Source organism: Mobula hypostoma, chromosome 13, assembly GCF_963921235.1.
Source record: "Mobula hypostoma chromosome 13, sMobHyp1.1, whole genome shotgun sequence".
Taxonomy (NCBI): domain Eukaryota; kingdom Metazoa; phylum Chordata; class Chondrichthyes; order Myliobatiformes; family Myliobatidae; genus Mobula; species Mobula hypostoma.
This window is the reverse complement of record NC_086109.1, coordinates 66457855-66483378: the sequence shown is the minus strand read 5'-3', so window position 1 is coordinate 66483378 and position 25524 is coordinate 66457855. Positions and strand designations below refer to the sequence as shown.

At 41.4% G+C, this 25524-nt stretch overlaps 1 protein-coding gene across 5 annotated transcripts in view; it reads right to left on the bottom strand.

Moving 5' to 3' along the window:
• LOC134355651 (zinc finger protein basonuclin-2-like) overlaps positions 1–25524 on the bottom strand; it is a 106491-nt gene that overhangs the window by 5555 nt on the left and 75412 nt on the right. For 4 of the 5 annotated variants that reach the window (XM_063065880.1, XM_063065877.1, XM_063065881.1 and 1 more), the window contains exon 4: positions 4686–6622. In XM_063065880.1, the coding sequence (XP_062921950.1) occupies positions 4686–6622 (1937 nt within the window). Of the gene's footprint in view, positions 1–4685; positions 6623–14338; positions 14438–25524 lie in introns of those variants that run through there. The other variant, XM_063065882.1, reaches the window with a different exon arrangement.

Sequence of the window (25524 nt, the reverse complement as noted above, 5' to 3'; positions counted from 1 at the left end):
TTTTGACTGTACAGTCCAGAAAATTCTGTGTTACAGATAGACGTTTAAATATCTAACTGCTGTTGGTATTCCATTTGCCCTTATGTTTCTACAACTATTCATCTGCTTAACCATAGCCTCACCTCCACTGTGATGTCATTGCCTGTCTTCTACTTGATCCTATTCTGATCATAATCAATAAATATCCAGACGTCTATACAAAGGAGAAAGGAAGAGATATGCAGACAAGATAGAGTCTTGGGAAGAGGAGTTGAGTACATTCATCAGCACAGACCAGTTCATGTGAATGATCAGTTTTTGTGCTGTAAATGTGCTTCAACTTCATGCAGAACCCACAGGCAAAGGATTCATTTTTGGTCCCTCAGAGCTCCCAGATTTGAGTGAATCTGTATTCTGAGTGCTAACTGGTTTTGCTATCCACTGACAGAGCTGTCCAAAAGTAACTCGAGTACTACTGGGTCTACTCTTACCATCACAGTAGCTCTCTACTCCTAGGTCATTGTAGAATGTAAAAGCTAAATTGCAATGAAGAAAAAGCCTACACCAGTAAATATCTCCTAAGTCCCACCTTCCCATCTCAACTACTATGAAAATGTGACTCGAGACTTATCCACCAGGATGGAGGTAATCAATTGATTGCTTCTTGGCCCAACAAATAAATTTCTTTCCTATGCTTCCATCCACCTTTTCACTCTCCAACCCAGCCCATGCACAACTAACCTGCTGACCAAACTCCTCTTCATGGCCTTCATACCATATGACACTGTCACAGTTGTATTTACCTCTCATGCCATTAGTATCCTCCTCAAAAATCCATCCTCAACCTCTTTCCAAAGTCATTAAACACGTTATTGTCAAAACTGTTATTTCTATGCTGTTTGTTTAATTCTCTCCAATTAAGATTCAGCTCAACAAGGCATTGCAACAAATCAAAGTTATGAATGATATGTCTTTGTGAATGTGATAAATGATGAATCCTTGTCACCTTTCTATAGCCTTGGATGTACACCATACCCTCTTCATAATAATTCCTTATACTTGATTTTAATGTCTCCATGAAATCAAACTTTTCTATAGTTGGATTAGACATGAAGCACCCAGAAATTGGTTCTCCTTTCTATCAGCATGCTGCCGCCTGCTAACATAATCCAAAGATGAAGGGTCACCTTCTATATCCTGACAACTATTTAGTTTTATAGTAACACTAGTTGTTTAATCTCTCCACTGTTTCTGTGCTGCCAGACTTATTACAGATCACCAAAATGCTACTATCTTTGGTAAGGAAGAAGGGATACTGTGTATGATTACTCTTGCCATTAATTCTATACCTCTTTAATAGTCACCACCTTGGTTGTAAAAGTATGGTATAACTTTGATGTCCTACTTAAGTCAAATTTGTCCTGCTATTCTAATATATTTTTCCATCAGAAAGACAGACAACTTCCATCTTAATTTTGTTGGCTCCCCCTTGATTGTCAAAATGCTCATCTGTGCCACTTCCATCTCAAAATCCAATGATTCAAATATTCTGGCCAACTTGCATCCTCTCTTCTCTCAAAGTACCTAATCTGCTCCTAGCTGATTGTCAACTACAGTCCCCACTTTTGTTCTTACTGACTTAAGCTGCCTCTCCATCTACTACAGAAATTTCAAGCGCCTTGTCGCATTTTAATTGGCCGATGGTATAATGACCCTACGTTTGTAACCTCCTCTAAACCGAAAGTAATTCATCTTTCATCCAGAAATCCCCATACTGGCTTCTGTGCAACCTCTTTCGCTTTGCCTTTTTCATGGGCAATTATGCCTTTCCCCAATAAAACTGTATCACCGCTAAAAATCATTTGGTTCTGCACCAACTTATGAGTATTTTCACAGACCTCAAACATCTTCTGATATTCTATCCACCAGACTGTACTTTGATTGATTTAGTTGCTTAGTCTGTGAATAACTTAGGAACTTTAATAAATGAGGGAACATCGATAAGGATAATAGATAATAGATAAGGACTGCATCAGGCTTGGTGTTAATGGAATAATGTTAAAAAGACTGATTAATTCTCCAGGTGTATAAAGGCAAGAAGGTAACAGAATATGTCAGACCGTGTCAGCTACAGCACAGCAGGCAACGGTGTCTGAGAATCCAAATGAGCTATCTACTGGGCTTACATGAGGAAATCTGCAGATGCTGGAAATTCAAGCAACACACATAAAAAATGCTGGTGAACGCAGCAGGCCAGGCGGCATCTCTAGGAAGAGGTACAGTCAATGTTTCGGGCCGAGACCCTTCGTCAGGACTAACTGAAAGAAGAGATAGAAAGAGAGTTGAAAGTGGGAGGAGGAGAGGGAGATCCAAAATGATAGGAGAAGACAGGAGGGTGAGGGATGGAGCTAAGAGCTGGAAAGCTGATTGGCAAAAGTAATACGAGGCTGGAGAAGGGAGAGGTTCATGGGACAGGAAGCCTAGGGAGAAAGAAGGGGGAGGGGAGACCAGAGGATGGGCAAGGAGTTATAGTGAGAGGGACAGAGGGAGAAAAAAGAGAGAATGAATGAATGAATGAATGAATGAATAAATAAATAAATAACTAAGGGATGGGGTATGAAGGGGAGGTGGGGCATTAATGGAAATTAGGGGAGTCAATGTTCATGCCATCAGGTTGGAGGCTACCCAGATGGAATATAAGGTGGTGTTCCTCCAACCTGAATGTGGCTTCGTCTTTACAGTAGAAGAGGCCGTGGATAGACATGTCAGAATGGGAATGGGACGTGGAATAAAATATGTGGCCACTGGGAGATCCTGCTTTCTCTGTCACTGGGAGATCCTGCTTTCTCTGAGCAGGATCTCCCAGTGGCCACACATTTTAATTCCATGTCCCATTCCCATTCTGATTTGTCTATCCACGGCCTCCTCTACTGTCAAGATGAAGCCACACTCAGGTTGGAGGAACAACACCTTATATTCCGTCTGGCTAGCCTCCAACCTGATGGCATGAACATTGACTTCTCTAACTTCCGTTAATGCCACACCTCCCCCTCGTACCCCATCTGTTATTTATCTATCTATCTATTTATTTATTCTCTTTTTTTTCTCCCTCTGTCCCTCTCACTATAACTCCTTGCCCATCCTCGGGCTCCCCTCCCCTTTCTTTCTCCCTTGGCCTCCCATCCCATGATCCTCTCCCTTCTCCAGCCTCGTATCCCTTTTGCCAATCAACTTTCCAGCTCTTAGCTCCATCCTTCCCCCTCCTGTCTTCTCCTATCATTTCGGATCTCCCCCTCCCCCTCCCACTTTCAAATCTCTTTCTATCTCTTCTTTCAGTTAGTCCTGACGAAGGGTCTCGGTTCGAAACATTGACTGTACCTCTTCCTAGAGATGCCGCCTGGCCTGCTGCGTTCACCAGCATTTTTTGTGTGTTACTGGGCTTACACCTGTGTCTAAGATTCCCTGGAGAAGAAGCACACGATATCCACGAGTACAATGCAAGATTTTTGGGAGCGGTGGGTGCCACAGGGGCCCAAGGACATTCTGGACAGAGATGACTATGTTATAATTTGAAACTGTAAATCATGTGAATTATGGAATATTGTAGTATGGCAATAATGTGATGTTGCGATCAACAAATAAATGTCCTTTTGAAAAGGAGAAATGAAGTAATTATCTCTTGATGTATCTTAGTGCTGCCAGTCCATCTAAAATAATCATCACGACAAAACTGATGATGGAATGCTATCAGCCTAACGTCCTTCAGTGGCTAGAATGCCAAAACAGTAACTTAACCTCAGCAATATCCAAAGTGAGTGACTGGAAAGCATTTAAATACCATCTAAATAACAATTTGCACACTTGGATCTCCTTGCGTATGTGTGGGTGTCTAATTAGTGGCAGAAAGAAACAAAAAAACAACTTTGTCACCAAGATTCCAAGCGTTGTCAGCCATACATGTCTCCTGTTTTGAAGACATGAATTTATCCTGGAACACTCTTCCCCCAAGTGATGGGATCCTTTCAGTATCTCAGGCACGTGCAATTTGAATCCCTGTGATCTATTTCAGGTGGGAAACTGACAGGGATGTGCAGTGCAAGAGTTCTCTCATTGCTCTGATTTTCTCTCCAGTGACAAGACCATTGACTGTTTCTAACCTAGTGCTGTTATCACTAACCAGCTCCAGGTTTACCTGCTCATTGAATACATTCAATAGAATAACAGGGAACCCTGAAATCAACTTAAAAATTATTTCACTAATTGTGTCCCAAAGCCATTATTTTCATTTTAAGACAACATAATGTAAAGCCCTACACTTCACATGTGAAAGCAATTTGGCAAGTTTTGTTTTAATGTAACAATTAGAAGACAAAATTGCAGGTAAGCTGCTCAAAGGGCTGATCTCTCCCTCAAGTACTTTACTTGCAGCCCGCTCCCGCAGACCGCACAGCTGCGCTTCAGGATCCCTCAGGCCAATGCAGGTGGGACGGCCAAAATTCCAACAGCACCGTCTCAGGCACAAACTCTGATTTCTGTAACCGTGCCAGACACATCGGGCGCTTGCCAAGGAAAATCCAGGCAAAAGGTTTTCAAAACATGCAAATGTGAGGGCCAGTTTGAGAACACAAGGTGAAGTGAATCAGTACATTATTGAACCAACTGCCATCAGGTTGTAAAAACAAGACAAGAAGCAACTTTGCACTGACCTGTCCCTACTGCGCCTTGAAGGGAAAGCTGCGTTACAACCTCCAACTGTGCACATGTGCATCTCCTTTAGATGCACATTTTTGTAATGCAATTTAACACTGTAAGAACTTTTAAACACCTTCTTGCAGACAAAGCAATAGTTAGGATTAGAAGTACCCTGATTATCCCCCTTATCGGCATCTGGCTGTGGACACGTGCAGCCATTCACCGCTGGGCTGTCAAAGCACAGTGATCTGGCCCTCTGCTGTATTAAAGCCCTGCCGAAGTCTCCATTGATCAGACTGTGTTGCACTTCTTTATAACTGTTCATCAGCACGTCTGCCTGCAACCAACCTTCTGATTTGGGTAACAAATTCTTGCCATTGTCCGTTTCACCCTCCCTTTGCTCGTCCCCAAAGGAAGAAATTATTACAGTTTTTGCTTTCACATGAGCATCACCGTTCTCCAAGTGGTGAGGATCACTGCCTGATTTTCCATTGGAATTTGCTCGGGCATCCGTGGTCATCACGTCTTGCTGCCGCACTTTGGGGTCCTGTTCCTCCATGTCAGACAAGTAACTAGCACCACTTTCTGTATTTTCCAACTCATATTTCATGTTCTTGAACTTATCACTTCTAAATTGTGCAGCCATATCACAGTTAGAAACTCCACTCTCAGAATCTTCCAGTTCCTCCATCGTTTCCTTCTCAATTTTTACCGGCATGCTGGATTTTCGGGACTTCTTTTTTGGCACAGGATCTGCTATTGGCTCTCTTGCCGTAAAATGCTCTTGGAATGAAGGAGCTGCATTTGGTAAAGATGGGAGCACTGCTTGCGGAATAGTGAGTTCGGCTGGTGTAACCAGACTGCGATAGAAGGGGAAAACTGGCTGCACTGTCTTCAGGTTCTGAAAGGCTGCGCCATGCCCAGGGTTCGCAATGCTAATCTGAGCATTACTCTGAGCATTTGACTCTGCAAGGGGGTTATCAAATCCTGCGAGAGAATGGGTATCAGTGCCAGAGCAGTTGCTGGTATCCAGCCTTTTATCATTGACTTGGATAACTGTGGACAAAGAGCAATTTCTCAGATCCTTGTCTCGATTGTTTTTCATGGTTGGCATATGAAGCCTGGGATTGGGGTTTGAACTGTGGCGGTTGCGACTTCGCAGAGAACTGAAAACCATATTACAACCCTCAACAGTGCATTTATGTTTAATTTTCAGGTGAACAGCGTTGTAATGAATCTTCAACGTGCCTTTGTCATAAAAGGTCTTCTCACACGCACTGCAGTAAACTCGCCCCTTGGTAGTTAGACTGCCTGACTTTTCCATGGACTTGACTCTGGTGGTATGAGAGGGCTGTTGTGCTTGTTCAAGCTCTGGGTTGGGCGTTACACTTAGTGACGGGGATGTCACAATGCTAGAGTCATTGGTGGAGTCATTCTTTATGTCTAGGTTAATCTTATCTTGGGAATTCTGACTATTTTCTTCAGCACTATGATATGAGTCAGCACCAGGGCTTGTAAGAAAACTCTTGCTGATGGGAAGTGGAATTTCTTGCTTGGTTTCCCTTGGTTTCTCTTGAAGTTGATCAAGGAGGAAACTATTGGGAGATGTCCCTAATAGAGGCATTGGAATAGGATTAAAAAATTGGAAGGGCAGCATAAAAGCCAGGTTGTTCACGATTTTCTCGAAGTGATGAATACTGCTTGGATTTACTTTTTCCGAATGTGTGGACAGACTGGGATTTCGAGTTTGATTGCTACTTTCTATAAATGCTCTGATATCAGAGTTACTCTTGGCGGATGGAACAACAATGGCATTTCCTTCCTTTTCTTGAATCGCCATAAGTTCAACGATGGACTTGGTTTCTCCAAAACGAAGGAATTGATGCAGAGACACCATTTCTTCATCGTATGTCATCATATTCCACCGATCAAGTACTTTTCCTGAGGCATCCTATGGCACAAAAATTAGTGTGGATTAAATCTCTTACAACTTAATATGAATTACTTAATTATTAACTTGCTAAATATAGTTTTATGTCCTCATGCTTGTTAATCTTCCAAATGCATGCTGGTGATGGGAAACGTGGGGATTGAAGGGGTCATATTCAAATACTGCGGACTTTTTCCCTAATACATGTTGGCATTCAGTTTTATTCTCAATCATCAGTAGGAACTCTTAAAAGAATATAATCATTATAGCAGTTGCAGAAGACGATGGCCCGTTTTTATTTAAAAAAAACAGATTACCCAGTTTTCAAACATGTTGAATGACAATTGATCCAAAAGTTTTGCATATCCTATAGGAAGTTTATTATTTTGTTTTAGTTAGATGACACCCTTTCAGTCTTTATTCATGCTACAGAGAAAGTTGAAAAAATCAAGGCAAAGGCACAATCAAGTCAGTTGTATCACACTCTTATTGTATCTCTATCTGTTCCTTCTATGATAATTAGTGCACATTGTTAGTTTTTAACTAGTCTCATGCTTTCTTCCTAGGTGCAGCAATGTGGAGTGGTCAAATGGAAAAGAAGTGTAATACGATTTTATTAGATAAGATCAAGAAGCAGTAGCATTCCATCCAACACCGTGATATTGCATTAGGGTTGGGGATTTTCAACCTCGAATACCAATTACTTGATGGGCTGAATTGTCTAATTCTGCTCCTCTGTCTTATGGTCTTTTTTGTATCCTATTCTTATTTCCTTCAATTGCATTGATAATCTATCAATCTCTGCTCTGACTAGAATTAATAACTGAAATTCTGGACCCATCCAGGGTAGAGAATTCCCACTTTCTCAGTTAAAATACTTCTCAATTCAGTCCTATTTTGAGTCTCTGAACTTCTTAGCCAGGAAAAGCATCTTTTCCACATCTTTGTTTGAGGTTATTTAAAAATGTATACTATGTGCTTCATTGAAGTCATCTTGAAGTTCAAAGTAAATGTATTATTAAAGTACATATATGTCAGCATATACTGCCCTGAGATTCATTTTCTTGCAGGCATTCACAGTAGAACAAAGAAATACAATAGATTCAATGAAAACCGACACACAGACTGACAAACATCCAATGTGCAAAAGAAGACAATCTGTGCAAATACAAAAAAAACATAATCATTCATTCAATCTTCTAGGAAACTCAATCTTCGAAATTCAAAAGATATGAATTGTGCACATTCTAAGAATCGCATTCTTCTAAATTCTAAAGATTAACAATTGTGCACAATTTCTTCCTGGAGCCAGTCTGATAAATCTACATTGGACTCCATCAATAGCAAATACATTCTCATTTTATAGATAAGAAGATAAAAAAATAGTACTTTATACTTTATTGTCGCCAAACAATTGATACTAGAACGTACAATCATCACAGCAATATTTGATTCTGTGCTTTCCGCTCTCTGAATTACAAATATTAAATATTGAAAATAGTAAATATTAGTAAATTTAATTTATAAATCATAAATAGAAAATAGAAAAATGAAAAGTAAGGTAGTGCAAAAAAACCGAGAGGCAGGTCCGGATATTTGGAGGGGACAGCCCAGATCCAGGTCAGGATCCGTGCAGCAGTCTTATCACAGTTGGAAAGAAGCTGTTCCCAAATCTGGCCGTACGAGTCTTCAAGCTCCTGAGCCTTCTCCCGGAGGTAAGAGGGATGAAAAGTGTGTTGGCTGGGTGGGTCGTGTCCTTGTTTATCTTGGCAGCACTGCTCCGACAGCGTGTGGTGTAAAGTGAGTCCAGGATGGAAGATTGGTTTGTGTGATGTGCTGCGCAGTGATCACGATCTTCTGCAGCTTCTTTCGGTCCTGGACAGGGCAGCTTCCATACCAGGTTGTGATGCATCCTAGAAGAATGCTTTCTATGGTGCATCTATAAAAATTAGTGAGGGTTTTAGGGGACAGGCCAAATTTCTATAGTTTTCTCAGGAAGTAAAAGTGCTGGTGGGACTTCTTGGCAGTGAACTCTGCTTGGTTGGACCAAGTACACAATACTTGATGTGTAGTCCCTCCAAAGCCGATATAATTGCAGCAGGCATCTTTCATCTAGTATTCAAAAACCCCTAACAATAACCAAGAACATGCCTTTAACCTCCCTAACTGCCTGCTGCACTTGCATGACAGCCTCGAGCTTTTAACATCAACATTTCCTAAAGTCTTGCCATTACATAAACTCATGAGAGAAAGAATTCTTCATAGATCAAGTCCATCCAAAACACAACTGATATGATTTTCCAACACATACTCAAATAAACTGCAAATCAAATATACATTGTTAGCTTGTTGAGGATGCAGAGTTACACTAAGTTAGAAGGGGACAAAGGAGAGAAGTTGAAAGTAGAGACATATCATGGTCTAGGGCTGCACTGAAGATGGAATAGGGGCAGGCAGGGAAAAGAAATCCACAGCAAGCTAGCATTGAATGATTAAGAGCATGCAAACTGCAGAGACATATCATGGTCTAGGGCTGCACTGAAGATGGAATAGGGGCAGGCAGGGAAAAGAAATCCACAGCAAGCTAGCATTGAATGATTAAGAGCATGCAAACTGCAGGGCAGGAAAGGATGCTAGGATCTGGTGGTGGTTGGGTGGGGGGGTTGCAAACTTAAAATAAGGAAGAAAGCTTTATAATTTAGTCACACCAACTAGACTGAGGGAATAGCAAATCAGTCAAGTCAAGTTTATTGTCATTTAACTATGTACTGTACATGCATACCGCCAAATGAGACAGTGTTTCCCTGGACCAGGTTGTAAAGCACAATAACTTAGGAAAGCAAGAATTAAATCCACAAATGAACTATGCATAGATAAAAAAGTAAAGTGCATAAATTAAATATTGTAGGGTACAGTACAAATTTTCCAGTGACACTTCGAATGACATGCAGCAGGGAGTTCAGAAGCCTAATGGCCAGAGGGAAAAAGCTGTTTCCTACCGTGACCATTCTTGTTTTTATGCATCCGGGTCTCCTGCCTGATGGCGGAATGTCAAAAGGGATGCTGAATGGATGCGTGGGGTCCTTGATAATACTAAGTCTTTGGGCAATTCAAGATAGAAAAGAGAAAAATGAAATTTCTGCAAGACGGTGTTTGGAAATTGGCAAAAAAAAGTGAAGTTTATTCTAGATTGAGATTAACAGTGGGTCTAGTGGCATTGGTCTTACTCTGATTGTAGAGTTCTCATTGTTTATCAGAAATTGATAAGTGAGGCTATTGAGTAATTCAATATTCTTCTCTGATCCCTTCTAACGGGGGGGGGGGCGGAGGAGGAGGGGGATGGAACTGCAGCCACTGTTTCCTGAGGCTTAGCTATCCTTTCCTGGGGATATTGCAGTTATGTCAGCAATTCTGCGAAGCTGCATCATCTTTACACTGTGAAACTAAACACTTCATACAAAATGCAAGAGTTAAATAGGAAAACCCATACATTGCTGTGTTTCCTTGCCCATCTCCTGTACGGGGTGTGCAGTTCTTCAGTCTCATCCAACACAGCCTTTGACAATCAACAATCTAGCAAGAACTTAAGGCATTTATATAGTACACTCACTGCAAAAGATCCTGGAAATATTATTGGTGGTGTCTGTGTTGAAGTGGTTCTGAGCCATAATTGTTGTTTAGCATGTCTGCTATAAGTTTATATCCATGGATCATAAATCCTTCAGATAAATATTTCGGTATATAACATAGTTTAAACTTCAGTGTACAAAAACTGGAGAGCATTTTCTGCAGAATGTAACCTGCACTAAAAAGGTTGTAGCTGAGAGAAGGAACAGACATAATGAGTGGATCAGGAGGCACTTTGGACATGAGCTTCACTGACGGAGCCAGGAGACTAAAAAAGGTCAGTGCTTGGATCATCATCTCCAGGACCTGGTGCTGAAAGAAGCTCTCATCAGTGAACATGCCATCAAATTTCACCTCCCAGAAACCGCACAATTTTATTTATGGGCTGCTTCATGCACTGTACCTCCACAGGTCACCTGGCAACAGACCTGTCAATCAACATTCTTATCATGTGCCTCCACCACGCACTCAGCCTCACTTAAAGTTTCACAAAGCATTCTTTGACAGTACATCCATTGTCATCTGTATTGTTATTTGCCATGTTTCTCCTCCTCCACATATGCCGCCTGCTGTTATTGTACGGTGGGCAAACACTGTTCTCCAATAATAGCCAGATCATAGACGATTCAGCAGGAAACAACAAAGGGGAATCCCACTTTAAAGTGCACCGCAGGCACTTAGGGTGCTTCAGGCAATGAAGCCTGTGTTTCGGCTCCTGGTAACACTGTCAGATATGCTCATCTTTCAAATAAATGGTTAAGGCACACATAGTAAAATGTGGCCAGCGTCGGCTGTTGCTACCCGAAATATCGACTGCTTACTCTTTTCCCCAGACGCTACCTGGCCTGCTGAGTTCCTCCAGCATTCTGTGTGTGTTGGAAAGAAATTAAGGACCATTGTTCCTTTCACCTCCATCTGCTGAGCTATGGGTTTGGGACTGGGGAACTGCCTGCAGAAGTTGCCACATTTCAGTGACCATTTACTTCAGAATCATAGCTCCTAGTGCTGCCTCCAGATAACCCTTGTCTAGAACCCTCACCAACCTCCTTGGGAAGACTGCCCTGCCTCATCTCATCATCCTTCCCTGTTCTTAATCTTGATGGAGCCCAGTAAGACCTTTGCTTATGCAACTTGGACTTTAATCACCTTACTTCCATTCCAAGATAACCCAAACAAACCTGTAAGCATTTGTGACCTCTCCAGGGAACGGTGGAAGTTTTGTACAAGGATAGATCATTATGGGGTTAATTTGCTCATGGAGATTTGAACAAGAAATTGAAATACCTCAAGGAACTTTGTGGGGCACCCTGTTCACATTGTGGAATATTCTTATCAATATCTCTGCATGCAACTCTCCGGGCATTTTGACAAACAAAAGTATGTTTGTCTCTTTAACCTTAGAGGAGCTCCCAGGAGAAATGACTGCTTGCTCATCAGTATCCTGGTCTGTAGGAGGAAGAAGAGGAAAGGACGCCAGGCCAGCAGGAGGGTCAGGTGCATGATGGCTTATTACACATGTCCAAAATGATGATAATGACAGGCCATTTCCATAGCAGCAGGAAGAAAGTTGGCAATATGAGGAAGAGAAGGAGAAGGTGATAAGGCTAAAGGGAGTGGGGGGAATGGATTTCATCTCTGGGCCTGATTCACCTCCAGGGCCACTCCATACAACTTGTTTGCGCTTTGTTCCCTTCCCTTCCCTCCAGCTCTCTCCAGATGTTTCCAACATCTCCTACTGTGTTTAGGGAGCTAGGATCACATGTTCACCGGAAGTGCATGACTGGAGTACTACATTACCAGACCACAAATGTCACTGATTTAACATCACCAAGCAAGTTTAAATTGTAGCAATCAGCAATTAGGACCAAAGACTAAACTATGAGACAAGTACATTATTTTGGCAATGACCCTATCTAGTAGGTGTTTCACCCCATCCCCATACTTCAACAGAAACGTGTTTCAAACGTTATCTTCAGAGCTACGTTTCTCAACTCGTAAAGCTTTGAGATGAAAGAATACTTCAACGCTGTGTTTGATCGATTGCACCTGATCAACCTCTGTTTCTTGGTTAACTCTCCTTTCTTCATCATTTCTAGTTCCTTAGTCTTATTTGGTTATTAGCAGCCTTTTCATGAGCTCAAACAGCATTATATGCTGTTCTAAGTGAAAACAAATTAAAAAAAACATGAAAGAATAAATGTAAAAAGAAACACAAGAAGTGTGAATCTGAAAATATGTACAACTGCACACATCCAAATTCTCAGCAGATCCCCTACTATATTGGTTATGATGTAACAGATAATATGCTCTTTCATAAGAGCACAAATGTTAAACTGCACTTTGAATGAAATATGAATATAATACTGTTGGGAAAGCAGTATTTCCTCCTTGAAAACCACACAGTATAATTAGAAAACAGTGTTATCTGTCAATCAGAGTTTAATAGCTTCTGACCAGGACAATAGTAGATGATGACTCTCAACATTTAATTGCATGTAATTTTTACATTTAGAATTAAATATCTGGCTTTTCCTTGCTCTGTTTTGAAAGAAAATACGCTTGTTTTCTATGCTAATGAGGTATTTTCTGTTTATGGATGTAGTTCTCTGAATGAATGACTAGCTTACATTGCAGGAAGAAACTAGCTTAAGGTTACCTACAATTAAGTAAGTGGCTTGATCGGCAGAAAAGTCACAAACATAGATACTATTTGTAGAGTCAAATTGGGTGTTACAGTCAAACTTTCATTCTCTTGTCAGGCAGTTGCACATTGTAATATGGCACACAGACACAGACCCACACTGACACTCGTTCTTGTGCAGATAGACAATATACACCCACCCACACACACACGATGATATGCACAGTAACACAGCCATGCATATACACATGCAAACCACCTGCAGAATAACCCCACTGGGTTTACAATGCGTTTAATTGTTATTACTTTCCAGTCACCAAGGTTCACACATGCACGTGTTGAGTTATATTTACTACACTTAGCCCAGCTCCCCAATCTGTATTTTCAGTAGTTTATTTCCCCTCTTGTTTGCAGTCCCTCGCACAACTCTTCACAGAAACACGTTGCTTATTAATGCAAGCAATTTGTAGTACAACAAAATTTTGGCAAAGAATCTTAAATATAATGTCCATATATTTTAGATTAAATGCATAATAATTAGCAGATGGAAAGTTATGCTATAAACTACAAACGTCAGAAATTAAGAAAGCAATATCATATTTGTAATTCTTTTATATTCAGCTATTATTGGTTCTATATAACAAAATTATCTAAACCATCTTATAGAAAAAACGGGAAAATCATAAGACATGGGAGCAGAATTAGGCCATTCAGCCCTTTGAGTATGCTCTACCATTTGATCATGGCTGATTTATTTTCCCCCTCCACCCATTTGCCTCTGTTTTCCCCATAACCTTATACGCTCCTACTAATCAAAAACCTTAACAATCTCCACATTTAATATACCCAATGATTTGGCTTTCACAATCATCTGTAGTAAGGAATTTGCAGTAGCATAGTGGTTAGCACAACGCTTTACAGTACCAGCGATCTAGGTTCAATTCCTGCCACTTCCTGTAAGAAGTTTGTACGTTCTCCCCATGACCGCGTGGGTTTCCTCTGGGTGCTCCGATTTCTTCTCACAGTCCAAAGATGTACTGGTTGGTAGGTTAATTGATGATTGTAACTTGTCCCATGATTAGGCCACGGTTAAATCGGGGGATTGCTGGGCAGTGTGGCTTGAAGGGCTGGAAGGGCCTATTCCACATTATATCTTAATAAATAAATTTTAAAAAATGAATTCCACATTTTCACCACCCTCTGGTCCTAGACTCTCCCAGTATTGGAAACATCTTCTGCTTATGGGCCCATATAATTCCTTGTCCCCTATATAATTCTAGCAAGACATCCCTAGACTTGTACTCATACCGTCTTGCAATAAAGCCCAGAAGATCATTGTGTTCCCAACCAGTTTTCTATTTTTACATGCTAACCTTCATTGGGTCATATACTGTATCCCTATCACCCAAAATATCACCACTTTTCAATCACTGACTGTTCCACATAATTTTTCAACAACAACGGCTGACCTTTCATGTTATATTTCACAGGCCACATCCTTGCCCATCATTTTGCCTGTCGATAGGCCCCTAAAGTATTTCTTCATTCTCCTCAAAGCCCACTCTGCTCTTCTAACCAGAGAATTGGAAAGTCACAACTCTAGCACCACTCCAAAGGAAAGGAGACAAAAAGCAGGAAATCAGAGGCCAGTTGGATTAACAATGTCAATCAGAAAATGCTAAAGTTATACTAGGACAAGCAGAGTGAACACAATTTCATGAAAGGAAAATCAAATCTGTCACATTTCTCTGGAGCCCTTTGAAAAGGTGAGACGGATAAATGCAGATGTAGTTTATTTGAGCATCCAGAAGCCATTCAGTAAGGGGAACGTCGACTCAGACCATGAGAGGCCTGCGTTGGGCATTTTTATGCCTTACAAGGCGCAGACTGGAAATCTGTGTGGGGCACAGACTAGAGCAATGTGTGATTAAGTGCCTTGCTCAAGGACTCAAACATGCTGCCACAGCTGAGGCTCAAACTAGTGACCTTCAAATCACTAGACAAATGCCTTAACCACTTGGCCACATGCCCAACATTCAGTAAGGTGCCACATAAAAGATTGCTGTGCAAGAGAGCTCTAGATCAGGGTGATTTATTGGCAGGGAGGGATAGGGTCTGGTGTAGGTAAACTAACAGGAAGTATAGAATTGGGCTGAGTGGGTCATTTTGAGTTTGGTAATCATAAGCTTATACTATACCACAGTGATTGGTGCTGACAATTCATCTGACTATTGTAAGGGGGTTTCGTCTTTTATGTTACTGCGGAGGCTAATTAAAATGGCTTCTTTGTTATGTTAAACGCTGAGAAAGCTTTGCGCTAGCAGCTTGTTGTGGGTTAGAGGGTGATAAGAGGATGTTATGAACCAATTGGGATAGTTGTTATGACTTTGGTGTATCTGGAAGTTTTTGTATGTGCGGGGTTTTGGGGCAGAAGGCGGGAGAGCGAGACAGAGGATGAATCAGGTGCTGTATCTCCGCTAACGGGGTCGGACCCCGAGGAAGGCGTTCGGCGAGGAGACGGAGACGGACTCATGTGGAGCGTCTGGTCGACCACCGTTGTTGGTCCCAGGCGGCCGGTCGAGGTGGTCTGAAGGGTCGCAGGGTGGAGAAGAAGGTTCTTGAGCTCCAACTGTTTTGTGCACGAAGAGATTGAACTTTGATAAGTGTGGCGCCTTTTATTTTCCTTTTACATTTTATTCTCTATTAATTATATAGTTCCAGTAATATCTATAAACTGTAAATCATTTAATTGTATCTGATGTATTGTTATTTGGGCGGGGTGAGGTACATCACACAGCATCCACACAAACTAATTACCCAGTTTGGCGGGGCCGAGGGTTGTTTCCCTAGACGATAGTGAGCCGAGCGACCCTGAGGGTGGCCGGGGGGCTACGTTATAACAAACATTAATATATCAGAGAAAGAACAAAATATGGAAGATGACTAATAATATGGGAATATGTGAAGTTACCTGCTTTGGAAATAAGAACGAAATTATTGTTTAAATGGACTGGGACAACTAAATGTTAAGATAAAAAGGAATTTGGAATCCTTCAAGTCTTTTTTGCATAAAGATGTTAGTGTGTGGGTATAGCACGTAATGAGGAAGGTGAAGGGAATGGTGGCCTTTTTTGCAAGGGGTCTGGATTATAAAGATAGGGAAATTTTGATTTTCCTATCCAACGAGGCACTAGTGAGATTTCATTGTAGAATTTATGTTTCTATATTTATGGAAGGCTGCGTTTATATAGAATGCAGAGAAGATTCACTAGGCTGATTCCTGAGATAAATGTGATGAAATGAAACCAAAAGTTGAGTTTATCGTGCCTATGCTCAATGGATTTCAGAAGATGGAGAGATGAAACATACAAGATTTGAAGAGAAATAACACAGCAGATGTTGAGATAATCTAGCATTTGGGGAACAGAATACAAAAGTTTCTGAAGAGGGGGACACTCACAATTTAATAAGAAGCCAACTTTTCCAATTAAAGTTCAAAGTAAATTTTTATCAATGCACAGATATGTCACCATATACAACCTTGAGATTAGTTTTCTTGTGGGCATGCTCAGTAAATCCAAGAAACATAATAGAATCAGTGAAAGACCACATTCAACAGGATGGACAAAAAACCAATGAGCAAAAGACAGAAAACTGTGCAAATACAAAAAAAAAGGAAGAAATAAATAGGCAATAAATATCTAGAACATGAATCTTTGGAATTCTCTATGCCAGGGAAGCATGAAAGAGAGGTTATTACATTTATTTGAGATAAAGATTGACAGACATTTGAACTATAAGTGAGTCAACAGAATTTGGGAGAGAGCAGGAGAAGTACAGACCAAGGTTCGTTTTGCCGTGATAATGCTGAATGACTAAGAAGTTTCAAGGTGCCACTTGGCTGCTGCTGCTAATAAGGTCAATGTGGGAACATTCAGATTTCTCAATAGTCATTTTGGTAACTTGTGAGGTGGTACACAGCTCCCAACACATACACAGTGTATCTCCATGTAGTCCCGTTGCATGAGCTTGTTTCTCAATATCATCCTGAATGTTACTTCACTACTTTAAGTAATCATGGTCCAAGATCGCCAACAAACGTTGGGGAAGGTGTATGTCCTTAAGGAAGCCTTAAGTACATCCTTAAATATTTTTCTCTGTCTAATTGGCAACCTCCTCCTATGACAGAGCTCAGGGCAGCATGTCTCTTTCGTGTTGGCTATTGTAGGGCACTCTAACAATGTGGCATGTCTGACAGAGCCAATGGTGGGCCACTGGGGCCACAATGTGAGCTGTTGGCTCAGAAGCCTTGGATTCCATGAATGTATCTACAATTAAAGTACATTCCCTTTTCTTTTCCTCAGGAGGTTCATCCTAACTTCAGATGATCAAAGGAGAAACTCTAATAGACTCAACTCTTTCCGAGATAGAAACAACATTTTGAAAAGGGCATCTGAACATCAGGATGTCCAGCTTCCAAAGATCAGATAACCAGCTTTCAACAGAGAAGCCAACATTGTTTCATTTAAATCTGATGTTGTCAAAAATGCTCTGGATCATTCTTATCCCAAGGAAAACCAGATGGAAAAAAAATGTTTGAAGGTTCCCCTATTTATTGATGTCGAGTAGGAATTCTGAAGGAAGCACATTTTTCATTTAAAGATGCTTCAGGGTGAGCACCTGTATCTAATACAGCACATACTGAAGTACTTTGTATTCTGTAAAGCATTACCCAGCAGTGGTAGCTGTGTTAGCAATTACAGGAATTTGGATCATCCTGGCAATGAGTTCTGGCATCATTTGCAGGTGGATAAACTGCACCAAACTTGTCCAATACAACCCAATATTTATTGGTAAATGATATTGGAAATACTCCCCTAAGCTTCATTCATTTAATTTCACTGACAGCCTCCAGAAAATTTGTGGGTTCTTTCTCTGTATCCAATGTGCCCTTTCGCTGTCATTGTCAAAGGCAATTTTGGATGTCTACAAAAATTCTCAAAATTTTTGGAACTTAAAACCTGAACAAAGCCATTTCAATTTAGACCTTTAATGAAAATATTCACAAGGAACACTGATTATTGGCTTTCTTTTGACATTGACCTTTAATAATTGATAAGCAAACACAGTATCTGCTGAAGTTGCAATAACAAGCCACCAGATACTCTCTTGTGGAATGGATCACAGCCAATGTTGGATGTGTGTATGGAGACTTATTTTATACTGTATATGGGAACAAAAATGTCTTGGTTCTGATCAGTAAAGATTCAAAGTGGATTGAACTGAACCATGGCTTCATTTGCCACAGCTGAATTTACAATGGATGAATTGAGGTCATGCTTATTTGAAGAGCATGTTTCTATGAATGTCCCTTCCCTCCAGTTTCTTCACCTCTGTAAAATTTATGAAGTTGAATGATATCAAAGCTACTGTCACTCAGAATAGTTAAGAAAGCCCTCAAGAAGTAAAGTTTGCAAGGATATGCAAAAATCAACATGAAATATTGTTTGGTCAATTTCCTGACACGCACAGCAATTTCATGCACTACTGTGTGTTTATTAGACACATAGTACACCCGACAGAAATCTTAATGGAGACAGGTCTGGAACATGATTCACCAAGCCTGGCTTCTAAAGTTAAATCCAAAGTGCAGTTGAATTGAAAATGGCGCCATGGACACCAGAAAGAGAAAAACGTCTTGAGGTAAAACAGGTGTACTTGAGTTCCCAGTGAAGCTGGCAAGCTTAGTTCATGCAAGTGGCAGACACAAACCACAGTGGAGGTTTGAGCAACCAAGAAATATCTTACCGAAGCTGACGACAAAATGTATGTTTTTGTAGACCAAGTGATCCCTGCTGGAGCTGAACCAAGTCTGGATGGTAAACCATTTGATTATGAAGTTGTGTTCACACTAGATCCATAGTAGTCTTCAGGAAGCAAACTAAACATACTCAATTATATCTGGTGAACAGTTCTCCTTTAAGTTCAGATATAAGCAGTCCAAACGTTAATTTGACACCAAATCCTTTAAGGCAGGGGTTCCTAACCTGGGATCCACGGACCCCCTGCTTAATGGTATTGGTCTATGGCATTAAAAAAAAAGGTTGTGAACCCCTGTTCCAAGATCAGAAAAGCTCCAGAAACTGATTACTACATTGTTCATTGAATAATAGTAGATTCATGTCGAATGAGTAAGGCGGGTTTAGAGAAAACACATCTCTCATGTTAGTGAATTCCATAAATTCACCACCCACAAAATGAAAGACTTCATGGGATCTCATTCCTACATTGCTTGCATGATCTCCTAACACTAACCTCTTTTTCTGGACACCCCAGCCAGGAAAAGCATCTTTCAGACCAACACTGAGGGAATTTTCCAAGTTTGAATTAGGTTTATTTTCATATTCTTTTAGGCTTCAGTGAATAGAAAGCCAGTTGACATAGTCTCTCCTTATAAACATTCTCAGCAGCCTGGGAATTAGCTTGGAGAAACTTTAACAGTAATAGCATTTTGAGTAAGAACCTATGATGTGGAACTTTATCAAAAGCTTTCTTTTGATAAAGAAAGTCCATCACCTCCACTGTCCTCCTTCCCCTTTATCTAATCTGGTGATCCAATCCTCAAAAATCAAATAGTTTGTCAAGCACAATTTCCCCTTGATAAATCAATGTTTTCTAAGGGGTTCCCTCCTATCTCATACTATTCCACAATCTTAGAATGCTGGGAAATGGTAACCAGAGTATTCACCGTTTCCATGCCTAACTCCTTTAGTTCTCAGGGATGCAAGATAATCAGCTCCGGGCATTTATCAATTTTCTGTGCATTAATGGCTCCATGATTACAACTTTACTAATTTCATTTAGTTTTTCACCTTCATTAGATGCTAGGTTCACAAACACTTTCCAATACTCATGTCCTTTTCCATGAAGACAGATTTCCTGCCACACGCTGATGAAATGTGCACAAACTAATCAGGGCGTGTTCTAATTGGTGAAGAATTCGGCAACGATATCTTCTCACTTATGTCCTGCTGCTTTGGCTGCTTTCTCCACTAGATCCTCCAAATTCACTGGAAAAATTCAAGCCAAGAGTGTCCTCTCCAAAGTAAGCATCCTCAGTACTTACATTTAGCTGGCTTTGTTAGGTAGGCCACATTACTTGCATGTGCAGCCCCAGACACGCAAAACAGACAACCCAATCCTAGCTATATCATGGTAAGAAGTTACCAAGATAACCCAAAAAATAATTTAAGGATGTGCCTAAACTCTCCTTAGAGGAATATAACATCTGCACCACACGACGTAGGTGACAACATGGCTTTGCTTCCAGATGAGGTCAATGCCTTTTATACTCACCTTGACTGTTGAAACATAGAAGCCACCTTCACGAATTCCCACACCCCCAATGACCATGTGATCTTAGTCTCTGAGGCCAATGGAAGAGCATCCTTCAGGATAGGCCCAGACGGGAAACCCGGCTGAGTACTAAGGACCTTTGCTAATCAACTGGCTGTTGTGTTCCTTGATATCTTTAACCTCTTGCTTTGGCAGTCTGAGGTACCCACTTGCTTCAAGCAGGCTTCGATTATACCAGTGTCCAAGAAGAACATGGCAAACTGCCTCAATGATTATCTTCTAGTAGCATTTACAGGACATCCACTGTGACGAAGTGCTTTGAGAGGCTGGAGATGAAACATACCAACTCCTGCCAGAGAAGTGACTTGGAACCTCTCCAAATTGCCTAATTTCAGAACAGGTCAACAGAAGATGCCACCGCACTGGGTCTTCACTCAAACCTGGAACATCTGGACAGCAAAGATGCATACACCAGGAAGTTCTTTATCGTCTACAGCTCAGCATTCAATACCATCATCCACAAAAAACTAACCAATAAGCTTCAAGACCTTGGTGTCAATACCTCCTTGTGCAACCGGATCCTCTATTTCCTCACTTGCAGACCTTAGTCAGATCAAATAGGCAACACCACCTCCTCAACGATCTCTATCAGCACAGGTGTACCACAAGGCTGTGTGCCTAGTCCCCTGCTCTACTCACTTAGTACGTGTATCTATAAGGCTAAGCACAGATTAGATTAGATTAGATTAGATTATGAGGACACTCAGTCCTCGTTTATTGTCATTTAGAAATGCATGCATTAAAAAATGATACAATGTTCCTCCAGAAAGATATCACAAAAACACAGGACAAACCAAGAACTAAAACTGACAAAACCACATAATTATAACATATAGTTGCAACAGTGCAAAGCAATACTGTAATTTGATAACGAGCAGACCATGGGCACGGTAAAATACGTCTCAAGTCCCGATAGCTCCATCACCTCACGCAGACGGTAGAAGGGAGGAACTCTCCCTGCCATGAACCTCCAAGCACCACAAACTTGCCGATGCATTGGAAGCACCCGACTGCAGCCGACTCCTAGTCCATCTGAAAACTTCGAGCCTCCGATCAGCCCTCCGACACCGAGCACCTCGACCCTGCCCCGGCCGCAGAGCAACAAGCAAAGCTGAGGGCTCAGGGCCTTCCCCTCCGGAGATTCTGGATCACACAGTAGCAGCGGCAGCGAAACAGGCATTTCAGAAGTTTCATCAAACATTCCTCTGTGCTCTCACATCTGTTTCCATCAAAACAGGTTTGTGCACGGCACCCTACTTGACAGATAACACATATCATTCTCTGGAGTGGCCACTGCAAGCTGCTTCGCGCCACCATCTTCTCCTCCCCCAATGCCATATCTGCCAGTTTCACCACTGTTGTAGGCTGAATCAAAGGTAGGAGGCAGAACGAATCAGCACTTAGGAGACAGATTGAAAATCTGGCTGAGTGCTGGCACAACAACAACCTCTCAATGTCAGCAAGACAAAGGAGCTTACTATTGACTTCAGTAGGAGGATACCAGAGGTCCACGAGCCAATCACCATTGGGGGACCAGAGGTGGGGAAAGTCAGCAGCTTTAAATTCCTCGATATTATCATTTCATGGGATCTGTCCTGTTTCCAGCATATACATGCCATTATGAAGAAAGCAGAGCATCGTCTCTACATTCTTGGAAGTTTGCAAAGATTCAGCATGTGTCTAAAACTTTGGCAAACTTCTATAGATGTGTAGTGGAGATTAACTAGTTACATCACAGCTTGGTATAGAACACCAATGCCTTTGAACAGAAAAGCCTACAAAAATAGTGAATTCGGCCCAGTCCATCATGGGCAAAGCCCTCCCCCGCCATTGACACATTGAGCATGTCTACACAGAGTGCAGTTGCAGGAAAGTAGCATCCATCATCAAGGAACTTCACCTTCCAGGCCGTGCTCTGTTCTCACCGCTGCCATCAGGATGAAGGTACAGGAGCCTCAGGACTCACACCATCAGGATCAGGAACAATTATTACCCTCAACCAGCAGGCTCTGGAACCAAAGGGGCTAACTTCATTCAACTACACTTGCCCCATCACTAAACTGTTCCCACAACCTATGGACTCACTTTCAATGACTCTTCATATCATGTTCTCGGTAGTTATTGCTTATTTATTTATTTATTATTATGATTTCTCTTTGTAATTGCAGGTGGTTTTCTTTTGCACATTGGTTGTTTTTGCATCCTGTTGGGCGTGGTCTCTCATTGATTCTATTGTGTTTCTTGTATTTACGTGAATGTCTGCAAAAACAATGAATCTCAAGGTTGTATACGGTGATAACTATGTACTTTAATAATAAATTTACATTGAACTTCGCACTGAAGAATTCCTGGCCATGATTGCCCAAAGTGAAGTGCAGAGATTAGGGATGGCGTCAGGAACAGAAAACCCCCCGACTGAGCAGTGGAAGGAGCAGTCGACCTAACAAACTACCTCTTGCCATATCAGCCATGACCTGCCCTATCTGCTTGGCCCCACTGGTCACCTCAGAACCCAAAGAAACATAGCGAAAGCAAGTCACCATCAATGCCAATGCTTGAGATATATTAATCCATTACTATCAACACGGTCAATAACAATGGCTTTGTAATGTGTTTCGGGCCTCTAGGTTGCCGATTCCCATATATATTTTTAATATATAGCCTTTGACAAGGAGAAAGACCTACTTGGAGCATTTTAGGTTTATTTTTCCCCAATCTCTGCATGTGCGCACTTACCCTGATAATTACAATTTAGAGCAATAGTGCTGTCTCTTTATATGCTGAGGTAATTTCACCTTCTCCTTCATAAGAAGCACAATCAATGGATCTTTATAGGCTGTTCTTACACCTCAGGTTACAGTCTGGGTGAGTTTTAAGATATTTTCCAAATAGACTCATGACAGGCATAAAATCACAGCTGCTAACAGACAAAAGAACTGCATCCAGGTCTTTGATGCATCGAGAGATTATGGGAAAACATTTCTTTCAGGAGCACACAAGAGCCCAGTTTTAACAAAATGGGTACGATTCGGGTTAATTTTCTCAATCAGACCATGGCATTAAAAGCATCAATAAATTTAGAACATTGAGTTTAAGAAATTGTGACTTCAATGCAGTCTGTTGGATTCAGATCTTCAGGAGACTTTTTTGAAGGAAAAATAGACAAATCCCATGTAGTGTGCATCGCTTTGGGCATATCCATTTAGCTTACGTAATTAACTTATGCATTAAGCAACCATAAAAAGGAAAATATTTTCTTCAAAAATAAAACTATCAAAATCACTATGATGGGTCTTGCATTTTTACTTTGGAAGAGAATCATTACACCATTGTAGCTGAGACATATTACTCTCCCTTTCCAGCACCTTAAAGGGATTTCTCCCCTCTGCATGTCCCTGGACCACTTATCACCCTCCCTATCCATGTCTTATTGTAATTTATGGCACTTTCCTGTGTAATAAAAGTTCACATTCAAATTTCAAAGTAAATTTATTATCTAAGTGAATATATATCACTGGAATCATGATAGAATCAATGAAAGACCATGCCCAACTGGGCGGACATACAACCGATATGCTAACAACAACAAACTGTGCAAATAAAAAAGAAGGCAGAACAATATATATCTAGAACATGAGATGAAGAATCCTTGAAAGTGAGTCGATAGGTTGTGGGAACAGTTCAGTGATGAGGCAAGTGAAGTTGAATGAAGTTATTCCTGCAGGTTCAAAAGCCTGTTGGTTGAAAAGTAATAACTGTTCCTGAACCTGGTGGTTTGAGTCCTGAGGCTCCTGTATCTTCTTTGTGATGGCAGCAGTGAGAAGAGTGCATGAACTAGGTGGTAGGGGTCCTTGATGATGGATGCTGATTTCCTACGACAGCTCTCCATGTAGACGTGCTCAATAGAGCGGAGGGCTTTACACGTGATTTTCTGAACCATGACAACTTTTTGTGGATTTGCCGTTCAAGGGCACTGGTGTTGTCAGACCAGGCTGTGATGCAACTAGTCGATACAACTAGTCAACCCTAGATCCATTGATGTCAATAGGGTTAGCCCGTCTCCATTCCTCCTGTAATCCACAACCAGCTCCTTTGTTTTTGCGACATTGAAGTCTATAGAAGTTTGTCAAAGTATCAGATGTCATGGCGAATCTTTGCAAGCTTCTAAGGAAGTAGAAACGCTTCTAGGCTTTCTCCACAACTGCACTTTATGCATTAGGACAAGGACATGCCCTCTGAAATGATAGCAGGAAGTACAACACCCATCTTTTCACCCCATGCCTTCCTACCATCCAGGCACCCAAACACTCATTCCCAGTGAAACAGTGATTCACCGACGTTTCGTCCAATCTAACATACTATATTTGTTTACAGTGCTGAGTCCTGAACAGTGGAAAAACCAGTGCTGATTAGGTGATGATTTTATGAACACCGGTGACCAGTCTGCATGCATATCCTGAGCTTTTGCCTGACCACTGCTTTAATTTCCCATGCCACTCCCACTCTGACCTATCTCTCTCTTGCTTCCTTCACTCTTAGAGGCCCAATCAAAGGTGAGGAAAGAACTTCATCTGCCATTTTGGCAAATTACAACCTCATGGTCTCCTTTTGTGCCAAGGTTGAACCATGGCATTCTCTTGTGTCAAGATGAGGCCACCCTCAGGGTGGAGGAGCAACACCTTACATTCCATCTGGGTACCCTCCAATTTCCCCAATCCCATCCCCTCCCTTCCTCTATTCCTACTCTAACCTTTTACTTCTGCCGAATTACACCTGCCAATTAACTTCCCCCTGGGTCCCCCTCCCCTTCCTTTTCTCCTACTGTCCACTCTCCTCTCCTAGCAGATACTTTCTTCTCTAGCCCTTGACCTTTCCTACCCACCCAGCTTCATCTATTATTTTTCAGCTAGCCTGTTCCCTCTCCCCCACCTTTTTATTCTGGAATCCTTCCTCCTTCCTTCTCAGTCCTGAAGAAGGATCTAGGCCTGAAACATCAACTGTTTACTCTTTTCCACGGATGCTGCTTGACTTACTGAGTTTCTCCAGCTTTTTGTCTGTGCTGCTTTGGATTTCCAGCAAATGCAGGCTTTCTTGTGCTCATGGCCTTAATATTGAAATTCTCTTGCTTTAGGAAACTTGGTCTTTCTCTGTGTCAGAATTGGCCATTTCTGTCTGTTATCAGACTGGTTCAGTTTTTCTTTGTTACCTGTAAGTCCGCTGGACACACCCCACAAATTTG